Source organism: Dermacentor variabilis, unplaced genomic scaffold (genome assembly GCF_050947875.1).
Source record: "Dermacentor variabilis isolate Ectoservices unplaced genomic scaffold, ASM5094787v1 scaffold_16, whole genome shotgun sequence".
In the NCBI taxonomy this organism is placed as follows: domain Eukaryota; kingdom Metazoa; phylum Arthropoda; class Arachnida; order Ixodida; family Ixodidae; genus Dermacentor; species Dermacentor variabilis.
This window is the reverse complement of record NW_027460324.1, coordinates 4,972,329-4,984,519: the sequence shown is the minus strand read 5'-3', so window position 1 is coordinate 4,984,519 and position 12,191 is coordinate 4,972,329. Positions and strand designations below refer to the sequence as shown.

The 12,191-nt window shown below is 46.2% G+C and overlaps 1 protein-coding gene across 1 annotated transcript in view; it reads right to left on the bottom strand.

Annotated features, from left to right (window-relative positions):
- The window catches only part of LOC142568039 (1-phosphatidylinositol 4,5-bisphosphate phosphodiesterase-like), a 272,674-nt gene that overhangs the window by 151,825 nt on the left and 108,658 nt on the right, over positions 1-12,191 (bottom strand). Inside the window, exons 9-10 of the mRNA XM_075678120.1 lie at positions 11,000-11,081; positions 9,524-9,624 (exon numbers count right to left, since the gene is read on the bottom strand). Of these exons, the coding sequence (XP_075534235.1) occupies positions 9,524-9,624; positions 11,000-11,081 (183 nt within the window). The remainder of the gene's footprint in view (positions 1-9,523; positions 9,625-10,999; positions 11,082-12,191) is intronic.

Below are 12,191 nucleotides of genomic sequence, written 5' to 3'. Positions count from 1 at the left end.
CAACGGACGAAGGAATATCCACGGGAAATTTTGCCCTCTTTGGCGTAATCATGCTAACGTGCTAACGATTGTTTAGTCTTGCTGCGGAGCGCGCGCGTCCGAGCAGCCCGGTTGCGCGCAGCACGGCGTGGTTTCGCGAGAAATGTAAACAAGAGAGGAGAGCTGGCCCGGTAGGTGGAGCAATGCCAACTTCCGGCTTCCCTTTAGCTATTGGCGGCAAGGAGTTACGGAGTCGCCATCTATCGGAAGCGCTTCGCTGGCGTAGTATGAGGGATCACGCGGCGCGCTCTTCATAGGTTTTGCTGTCAGCGCTCACTGAAAACACCACACGCGAGCTCTCCCGGACATTTCTGTAAGTACTTTCGAAACGAGAGAAGTTGTTTACTGTCTAAATAATAATATTGGGCAAACTGAAAGCACACAATCGTTTACAGACGCTATCTCTTTACCGAATACGTACAGTGAACGCCACTGCGCGCGGTCGCGGCGAGGGAGTCTCCCGAACCGGCTTCTTGCGTGAAAGGTAGGTAAACGCTGAGAGCAAACTATGTGAAATATGTTCTTATAGTGTTTGCATAACTAAATGGAGCGTAATAGAAAGAAGCCTCAATGCAGCGATCGCACAGATTCGCAGCGACTGACTGCGCGTCTGCATGCTTGTCCGCGCACTGTTTTGCTTTCTCCGCGCACGTGTTCTCGCACCGTGCCATGAGCTTTATGCCGCAGAATATGAGCATTTGACAGTATACAAGCAACCATTGTTGCGTGGGAGCTATCAGAGCTGTAAAAAAATAATTTCATTGTAGAGACTTCGACGCCTACAGGGACTATGATGTGCCGTCGCGACGATTCAATCTTTTTTTTTCTTCTAAATTCTTTGAACTTTCAATATTATTTCTCGAGTTGTGTCGCACTGTATGTTTATCAGTGTTCTCAGCGTGCAATTTCCCGCTGCTCCTTTTTTTGTAATCCAGTGCATTAATTCATAACACGAACATGACCATATGCCATGATTTTTTTAAATGTGCTTCTTACCGCTGCCTTTCCACTCCACTGAACTTGCCAGCATCTGTAATATCGACAAGTTGATAGACCAAACCGTCATGACATTATAGTCGTGCAGCAGACTCGGGCGAGCGTCTCAGTGCGCGTCTTCAGAACATCGCAGACCAGGCGCCGTAGCAGAAATCTTCCTCGCGTCTGTGCTTGCTGCATACCCGAGTTGTAGCCGATGACTGTTTGCCGGTTTTACGTTTCGCGAGCCAAGCTTCACGCAGCTTCTTGTCCTGCGGCTACGTGTGAATAAGGCTGACACCGGCCTCCGTTACGTGCGTCCGGCCCTGCGGCACTGAGCAGTAGCCTACCATGTTGTGCGCCTTCAAATGCAGCCGTTACCTATTGTAGTGCGTCCAAGCGTTGTAAAGGAGACACTCGAAGCGGGAAAATTTCGCCACTAAATGAAGACCGCAGCATACGAGGGAATTCAAACTCGTTTTCAGCTCGCTTCGGCGCTCCCGAAGCAGCCGACGCGGCCACTATGTCCACGTGATCCCTCCTAGCACGTCACGCCGATGGTGGCGCCAGCTTTTCCAGTGGTGGAGCCCGAGGCCAATAGCTTCACAAAGAGTGACGTCAGGGCCTCTCCTGAGTTTCCTTCCTCCGCGAGTTGACCCGTCCAACAAACCATGCGGTGACCGTAATCACAGTGATGATAGTGAGAGCATTTTTCACGAATGGCCACCTAGTAGCGGCCTCTTGAACTGGCATGCAGCTTCTTGCAGCCAGTTTCATAGCCCGGCCAAGCCCGGTCAAAACTTGTCAAAAGCCAAAATGGCGGTTGGAGCGCGTTGCCTACTTTAGCCCAGGCCACGGAGTAAGACATTTAGGAGATGAAACTCCCGTCAGCGCGAGCGAGCGCGGGCGACCAGATAAGGTCACAATTGTTGTATGCGCCGACGGGACCGTATACAGTGCGGCGCCATGCGGCGCGTCGTAGAAGCCGCAGCGAAAAAAAAAAAAAAAATGCAGCGCCCGGGCAGGCTGCTCCGGCGCGCTCTCAACGGCGGTAATTTCTTTCCACGCCGCTGGGCGCCGCCAGCACGATAACGGCTCCGCGGGCTTGTGACTTCTGGTCGCCACAAACAGCAGAGTTTCCTTTCCTAAATGTTTCTTGCTCCGTGGCCCAGGCGGGTTCGGGTGGCGACGCATCATGCGGGAACGTTTTCACAGCTACTACGTAACAGCGGGGTTATATATACATTGGATCCTACGGAAGTTATGCCGGGACTGGATGAAAACGACGTAGCAGCCGGGAAAACGCAGCAGTGAGGAACGTAACAGCGGGGTTCTACTGTTAGTAAAGCATGAGGAACGGTATCGAAAACTTTTTTAGAATCCAAAAATATGCAGTAAACTTGAAATCCTGAATCATAAGAGAAAAACATACCGTGGCAGAATTCTACTACTAGTTGCATTGTACATGACAATCCAGCCTAAACCCATGTTGGGAATTCGAAAAGAAATTGTTGTTATGAAGATGTTCCATTACGGCAGTCTGAATAATATGCTCAATTGTTTTATAGCTTACGCACATCAGAGATAAGGGCCTGTAGTTTTGCAATGAATTTTTAGGACCACCTTTAGGACTTGGAACTAAAGAAGACTGCTTGGAACTAAAGAAGACTGCCCTTCCCAGCAAGCATTGTTCCTTTTTCCAGCAGTAGCTAACTGATCCTGTGGGCTACCTTTCGGTGTTTTTGAAAAAAAAAAAAAACGAAAGCAAATATTGCCATCAGTGATGCTATTGGCCCATACAACTTCGGAAAAGCTTTTGGAGCAGCCAAAGATGCGTTTTGGAGCAGTAAAATGTAATTTCGGAGCAAGTTTATGAAAGCGATTGCAAACTCTCAATATTATAAAGTCCTTTAAAGTTCAAGTACCAGTAATTCTGATAAGACGAATGCGAGCTGCACAAATAGCTGCTTGCATAAGTCATTCAGACTTATGCAACAGACACAGTATTTGTGAACAAGTAGAGCTGGCAAACAAAAATGTCCCTTTTGACTTGACTATTTATGGTATAACATGGTTATATTGAAAACGAGTGATTAATTGCAAGACAACTTCATTTTGTTTGATTCTCCAAGAATGCTTCCATTCCAAAAGATTCATCATCAAATTTTAAACGAGCATAAGATCATTTTGCATTCATAGGTGGGTGTCTATATACAGGCCTCCTCCCTCCAAATTCACATATACCTTATTGCAGGTAAATGTCACCCAGAGAGGGCACAGCTGCTGTAGACTGCCAGGCTTATTATAGGCTAGCATGCTAGATAATCACTTATGTCGCATGATGGGTTAGTCGCTGTGTCGAGACTTTAGCCTCCGAATGTGAAATTAGCGTTCCGAGTGTCAAATAAGTCACTGACTCATTTTAAAAGATTTTCGCAAGCAACGTCCAAATAATCAGGCAGTCCAAAAACATCAACTTTAGCAGTAAAGTAATTTCGTTGCTTTTTTTAACACCAGCGGTACGAAAATTTACCTACTTACCGCCCTAGTGCTGTGCTTACTGATATATGATCTACTTAAAATATCGCAATGGTCGAGACCACAAAGGCGTTTCTCATTCATTCACTATGCTGCAGCTCGATGTGTGTACCGCGCAGCTGCGAAGTGCAGATATATGCGCAACTTTTCGCTGTGCAATGCTCTCAGATTAAGCTCTGATGTATGTATTCAGTTCGCAGCTTTCTGCCTACACGCGAGATTTTGCTGTTCTGTCCATTAAGTGCAAAAAACAAACAAAAAGGGTCCCCGATAGTTGTTAGCATATCGCCCGCGGACCCAATCTTGGCTTTTGGCTGTGAGGCTAGCCCATGATCCCACTCCCAATCGCCAAGGGGGTTTATGAGTTCGAACATACTGACTGCCCACGTAGCCGTTATGGCTGTATCAGGCGCGTGCATGACCATGCACCTGTTCCCGACATGCGCGCTGCGGTCGGCCCGTTATCATTTGGTCGGCTATAAAAGCAACACTTCCCAATAAACCTGCATTCTTCTTGTTCTGGCTATCTTGCTGTTGTCCCGTCCTTCGCGGCTCGGATACATGGTGTCAGAAGTGGCTATGATGCTCTAGCTTCGGCAGCGGCAGAGTACGAAGCATGGAACGGCTGCAGGCACCGGAGCCCCTGCATCTGGCAGGGAACATCTCGGCATCGTGGAAGCGTTTCAAGCAAAAGTTTGAGCTCTTCCTGCAAGAAACGGAAGTGAAGGACCAGCTAAAAAGTGAGGCTTCGAAAGCTGCACTCCTGCTGAGCATCGTGGGTGACGAGGCGCTCAATGTATTCAACAATTTCAAGTTCGAGCCAAAGGAGAGCAAGGATGACTACAAGACCTTAATACAAAAGTTCGACGCCTTTTGCACAGAGGTGACCAACGAGGTGCATGAAGGATACCTGTTTTGCACGAGGACCCAAGCGGAAGGAGAACCGATCGAAAAATTTCTACGTGACTTAAAGAAACAAGCCTCGCAGTGCAACTTTGAAGCATCTTGACTTACTAGTAAGGGTGTCATAACGTGCTTTGGGACAGTGTCGAAAATTGTGCATGATGGAAATGCCCACACCCAAGTGAAATTCTTCATTGTAAAAAATGGTTGCCAGCCCATACTGGGACAAGAAGCCAGTGAGTCCTTGGAACTGGTTCACCGTACTGTGGATGCTGTGAACACAGCTTCTGTACATGATCCTCTGAAGGATTTCAGACATGTCTTCGAGGGACTTGGTTGCCTGAAGCAGCACTATCACATGGTCCTGAAACCTGGAGCAGTACCGGTTGTCCAGCCAGCTCGTCGTGTTCCTTTGGCACTGGAGGGGCCTCTAACAAATGAACTCGAAAGAATGGTGCGGGCTGGAATCATCGTGAAAGAACAGGAGCCTACTGACTGGGTAAGCCCCCTGGTACTTGTGAAGAAAAAAGATGGCAGTCTATGAGTGTATTTGGATCCTAGGAATACCAAACAGCAGGTGAAAAGGCAGCATTTTCCCCTCCCTATGTGCAAAAACTTGGAAGCTAAGTTAGCGGGCACCACATACTTCAGCCGTTTGGATGCTAACTCTGGCTACCACCAGATAACTTTGGATGAGTAAACATCGAAGATATGTACCTTCTCGTCGCCTTTTGGGAGAAACCGATTTTTGCATCTACCGTTTGGAATATCATCTGCACCAGAAGTGTTTCAACAAACAATGACTCAAGTTCTAGACAGGCTACCGGGCGTACTAGTATACATAGATGACATTTTGGTGTGGGGTCCAACGCGGCGAGAGCACGATGAGCGCCTAGTAGCTGTCCTGAAAGCAGCCGAAAAAGCTGGCTTAACTTTTAATGCACAAAAATGCAAGTTCGGCGTCACAGAAATCAAGTTTCTTGGTGACATAATAACCTTAAATGGTATATTACCGAACTCACAGCTCGTTAAAAGCATGATTGAAATGCCAGAACCAACAAGCAAGCCCGATGTTCAACGCATGCTGGGAGTGCTAAACTACTTCGGAAAATTTGCGCCGCGGCTGTCTGAACAAACAGTGTTGTTGAGAGATCTTATCAAGTGTCGCTCAGATTTTCAGTGGACTGAAAACCACGCTAGGGAGTGGAAGAGCATAACACAAAATTTGGCCACTATCGTTGATGCTCAAAAAGAAACCAAGATTTCGTGCGACGCTTCACGGGACGGTGTAGGAGCAGCTCTGCTGCAACGTCACAGCAATGAATGGCGACCTGTAGCATACGCATCACGCGTTCTCACACCGGCAGAGCAGAGATACGCTCAGATTGAAAAGGAGGCCCTTGGCATTTGCTTTGGATGCGAAAAATTTCATCAATTTGCCTACAGGCGAAAGCTACTCATAGAAACTGACCACAGGCCACTCGTGTCGATAGCGGAAAAAGCAATTGATGACATGCCACACCGACTGCAAAGGTTTTTTTCTTCGTCTGTTTAAGTATGACTTTGTTTTATGCTACATTCTTGGGAAGAACCTAGTTCTGGCTGATATGTTATCACGATCCACGGCTGATGACTGCAGCAGACAAGATACAAACATGGACGACGTGGAAATTCACACAGTGCAGTCCCTAGGTTACATGGTGACGCCAACGACAGAGCGCGAATTGCGGACAGAAACTGCGCATGACAGCTACCTGCAGGTAGTGGTGGAACGTTTGTCAAGGAGCCAACCCGTTGAGGGTGAACTCAAGCCTTTTGCACAAGAACTATCTGTTGTGAATGGGATACTTTTTAAAGGATCCAAAGTAATCGTACCCCAGAGCATGCGAAAGAAGATTTTGTCCAGAATTCATGCGGGACATCTTGGTGTTCAAAAGTTCAAAGAGAGGGCATGCCGCCTTGTTTTTTGGCCAGGCCTTAACAGTGAAATTGTAGCGGTACGTGCAAGCTGTTCAACCTGTAAGAAATGTGCTTATGCACAAGCAAAAGAACCTCTACTGATGTGGTCAGTTCCCAGATGCCCGTGGTACAGGGTTGGAGTGGACATATTTTTCTTTGCTGGAGACTCCTACCTTGTCGCTTATGATGTTTTCTCGAACTTACCAGAGGTCCAACAACTCCAGGACACTACCTCGAGGACTGCGATAGCTGCACTAAGCGCTACCTTCGCAAGATATGGCATCCCGTTAGAAGTTTGCATGGACAATGGACCTCAGTTTTCAAGTTATGACTTCGCCATGTTTGCACGAAACTATGATTTTTCACATGTAACTTCTAGTCCTCATTACCCGCAGTCAAATGGGTTGGCGAAGAAAGGTGTACAGATTGTCAAACGCATCTTGAAAAAAAAAAAAAAAAAAAAAAAAAAAAACAGGAGTCCGGGGATGACTTCTGGCAAGGACTACTGGCTTATCACTCAGCTCCACTAGAGGACGGGCGATCCCATGGTGAACTGTTGCAAGATTTGCCTGCGAGCCAATCTTCCAGACTTCCATGAAGTATCCTGCACCGAGGTGAAGAGGCACTGCCAGCATGCACAAGGCAAACCTTTTGCCGAGGCTTTCTCGAGGGGACGGAGTACGGCTGCAAGGAACAAGAACGTGGTCCCGGAAAGCAAGGGTAAGAGGCACGCAAGCTCCAAGGTCCTACCAGCTGGTAACTGAAGATGGGCAAGTTCTGCGGCGCAACCGCAAACACCTCATACAAACGGATGAGCCGTATGCTAAGACGAGCAGCGAAGATGGGGACCACACAACCGAAGCAAGCACGCCTGTCGACAACCCTCAGGTACCTGCAATGCATTCTTCGGCCGGGTCAACATCGCAGGCCTTGGAATCGCCACGAATGACTGATAGGGCACAACAGTGCACAACACAGAAGGAAGGCCAACACCGGTTTCTGTACAGACCCCAGCTCCGAGAAGATCGTCCCGGAACACTAGACCCCCGCAACACCTTCACTATGACAAGGTATGTAATCAAATTGCTTAACGAATCTGTCAAGAGTCTGTTTTATTTGTTCACATGAAAGGATGTATCAGGCGTGTGCATGACCGTGCACCTGTTCCTGACATGCGCGCTGCGGTCGGCCTGTTATCACTTGGTCGGCTATAAAAGCAACACTTCCCAATAAACCTGCGTTCTTCTTGTTCTGGCTATCTTGCTGTTGTCACGTCCTTCGCGGCTCTGATACAACGACCTGCTGATTGACAGCGAATTTTCGCCATGGCCGTACCATGCAGCTAGGCCTAATGAGCATCGTTTCATCAGTATCCAGCGGCGAAAGTTGCTGTTTAGTGCTGAGTTCACCAAAATCATAATGGCGGGATGGCAGTGAAATGACCTTGCCAACAAAAGTGGGGAATAGGCAACAAATTGAATGGCGGCAACTTTGTGGGTGCCATGTTTATGACATCGTGCGGGACATGTCCAAAAAATTCAGAGTAAAATATGTGCAGCATCCAAAACCTCGGTCACTGATTTACATCGGTCACCGAGGCAGCCCGGCTTGGCACCATAGCAATCACTCGCTGCTGCCTGAAAACAACAGACGCTGTAGCATTGCCTAAGCAACCTGCATGCGGGGTGGAGGGGTGTATCGAACATAGATAATAGCCATGGAAGAAACAGCGGTACGATCCAGGCTTAACTGGATAGGATTGACTCGGTTCGCTGAGGAGTTACCGCAGTTGCTGATTCCTGCCATGCCGCTTTCGATCGTTTGGAGGAACAGCTCTTGCAGACTTACTTCAGCTTTTGAAAGCCTGAGCAACACCTTAGGCACAGGGCGGAGGCAGTTTTCTCATATTGTGCTGAAATCTAGCAGGATGTAGCAGGGTTTGCCTCTCAGCACAGTTCGGCGCCATTGGCGCAGTGGTAGCATCACTGTGCCATAAAGAGGGGTGGATTTTCTTTCGGGGTGGGGCATTTGTCGGGATATTACAGTACTGCTGAACTTTCAAAATGACATCTCAATTTACTGAAATTTACTATATAAAAATCTTTTCTCAATTTTCCAGTCTTCCGTCTCATTCAACACCATGCATTTACTTCAACTTCGTGAAGTAATTTTGTTCAATAGTCAGGACTGAATGAAGTTTACAAACATCACGTGCATGCAGCTGGAGCCGCAATTGAGTATTGATAAACAGTGACTAACAAGCAGGGGACAGAATGCATCACTTTACCATCTGTCATGGAAGTCACATTGGACAAGCCCTATTTGTGCTCGCAGTCACGTGACAATGCTGACAAACATGCCAGCGGCTAATCGTAAAATTTGTCATTCACTCCACATTAGCCAAAGCAACAAAGAAAACCCAAAACCCACACAGGTTGCACAGAAATTAAGGCTTTGCAGTGGAATAAGAGTTCATCTTGGCCCAAGGATTGAAGCTTGTACCAACGCCTTTCTGGGCCAGTGACTCTACCAGCTGAGCTAACCAGGATGCCAGCAGAGTGAGGGTGAATCAATTGAAAACTCGAAGCACACAGACACTGAATCAGTTCAGAGGAAGCCCACAGGGCGGAGGAGGAGGAGAAAGAGCCGTGACAGAAATAAACTTGTAATCCACATTGTGGGTTTCCGTAGAACCAACCAGAGCCTACGAGCACGCAGCAATGAGAAAAGGAATGTGTGTTGTGGTGGTGTCACAACATTGTGTCATCATTATTGTGAATACTATCATAAACTACATTATGGTAATCTTCGCTTTGCTACTAAAAAGCCAGCCTACTGTTGGCGGGCCATGATGAAAACGATGCATGCAATTGATACTGTAATAATCTGTCCAGTTTCTTGGGGTATTGTGTAAGTAAATGTTTACTTACAAGATGCTACATATCAGGAGTGTTCTGGGAACCTGTGCAGTAACTTTTACTGTGTAATAATCTTGACCTCACCAATCGAGCAACTCAATGAAGGCAAATTTTTCAGTGCCCATTTCTTAGATGATGCAGATTTCACTATTCCTGCAAGATTTCTTGTCTCAGCAAAATTTCAAACTCACATGGAATTGAAAAGCTCCTCGATGTCATTGCGGGGACAGACCCTTTGGTACAACTCTTGAAACTTCTCGAGGGTGAACTCCTTCGGTTCGATGACATCATTCTGCAACCGTTGGGTACAAATAGGTCACCAAAAGTCTGCCGTCATAAATTGCATAGCAATTGGGAAGGCGACACTTAGACTAGCCCTCACAAGAGATGTACAAAATGTTGGTTGAATATAATAAACCAATGCAGAGTTGCAGCTTCCAGATGTAACCCCCAAAAATACTCAAACAAGGACAGGACAAGCGAAATGTCCCTTCCTTGCTGGTGCTTCTTTGTGTGCTGCTCAGCCTATACTTTTGAAATGAATAAACTCGCCCAAAACAAAGTTTTAATGAGGTTGAAGCTTTTTTAAGTAGACCGCTTCAAGCCCAGGTACCATCTGGGAGACATCTCTGTGACGCGAGACCACCTTGCATTGATAAAATAAAAAGTCGAGAGAAGCACATATATCTTATTTTATTGCTTCCATTGTATGAAGCTATAAAAAAATTACGGAAGAACTTTATTTTTATTTGAATAACACCAGCCTTTAATATCCACCTGAGAATAGGCATGCGTACACAAAGATATCTACACAACACAATCATAGTCCATCATGCAATGGCTATAACGCTAGAGAAGGCACGCTTACACAGCTACCTCCAACCTTTCTAATATAATCTTGCTACTAATTGCTCACTCGTTTAGTGCTCACAGGGGTGTACATAGGAAGTATGCCACTGTGCATGCGTTTCCTTCTTTTCTTTTTTTTGGAGACTCGCGATAACTAATTGCCTCTGGTTGGCGATAAGATGAAGATTAGCAGAAGTTTATGACATGTTTTGCTTTTTTGATGGGCACACAACCACACAGTTTTCTTGAACATGCTCACCTATGCAGTTCAATTATGCTATGGACATAAATATTAGTTTAAGAGCAGGAACATTTGAGACTTGCAAAATATTGTCATGTGCACATTTTTAATTCTCATAAGTTTATTTCATTTTTTATTGTTGTTATTCATGAATAAACAGTACATATCATCATCATCAGCCTAATTACGCCTACTGCAAGGCAAAGGCCTCTCCCATACTCCTCCAACTACCCCGGTCATGTACCAATTGTAGCCAGGTTGTAGTACATATATACCAACACAAAATATTTTTTTCTCACTTTACGGTCACCTTAAAAAAATTCCGGTAAATTTTTTTCGAAATAGGTCTCCCAGAAGAATTGGAATCTGCAATAAAAAAAATCGACCCTGGGCAGTGGCATATGGCAAAAGAAAATCAACCCTGAAAGGGTTAAACACGAAATATAATATAGTGATGCAAAACCTTGTGAAGGTATCCCTGAAGTGGCCACCCAGAACCACCCCTAACCATGTGCAGCACCGAGTCTGAGATCAAATGGCTAGAGTTTTCTGACAAAACACAACATGGCAGGCCTACCTTGCCACTTGGGAGTCCAACATCGCCAATGCATTGGTACACCAGCTTCTCAGTCTTGCCTGATGCAAATGTCTGTGCTATCCTGCAGCCCCACAAGCAGGGAGTGGGAAAAATTTCACAGTGAGCCATAAATCCCTCCTTATGGATGCTTTGCAACTTTTGAAGAACCTTGTCATCTCCCACAGAAGTGATGGCTATAAAAGGTTGCGCACTCTAATTAGTGACTTGCAATAAACAAAGAAAGTGAAACATCTCCCAACTCCGCTGTAACATGGGTCATAGCACTGTCCACAAACAACCTGTTGGCAGCTCAGTCACAGTGAAGCAAAAGCAACGGCTGGAAAGCAGGATCAACATGTATATTATTATCAACAACTGAATAATTTCATGATGTGACTTGCCACACCACCTCTGTCACAGAGGACGCCAGTACTGTAGTCTCTAGTACACTTCAAGAACAACTATCATTCAAGGTGCAAACAGTAAAACCTCGATAGTTCGATCTCGGTTTACAGTCAAGGTTTGATTTTTCCAACTCCCAAGGGGCCACAGAACTGTCTGAAGAAAAGAATGCATGGCTTTTAACTGCCCAAAAGGACTCAAACTGCTACAGCCATGTCCGAAATTGCTTTGAAGACCTACCAGTACAATTATTAAGCGTCTCGGTGCTCGTACTGTGGCAGGGGATGACGGGCCCATGCGTGCGTAAATAAGGAACATGTCTCGTCCGAACACAGTTACGCCTTTGCATTCCTGGTATGCTTCACCTCAATATATTGCATTTGCTTGACCGCATAACATCTTTGCATTGCGGCAAAGCAAACTTTCGGGAACCGGCATTAAGCAACGCTTTAGGAATCTCGATGTCCGTACTGGGACAGGAGACGGCGGTGGCGCGCGTTTGAAATTAAGAAATATATTTAATTTTCCGTGAAAGTAGCCTCTTATTGCACTTGGTATACTTCACCGCGATACATTGTGTTTGCTTGACCGCGTAACACAATTGTATGGCGCCGAAGCTTACTTTTGGAAACTACGATTATGCAACACTTCACGCGCCTTGGCGTTAGTACTTTGAGAGGACATAACGAATGTACATGTGTATAATTAATGAACACATTTTATGTCCCGTTCCCGTGACAGTTGCCCCTTCGCCCTCTTGATATGCTTCGCCGCAATACATTGCGAATCC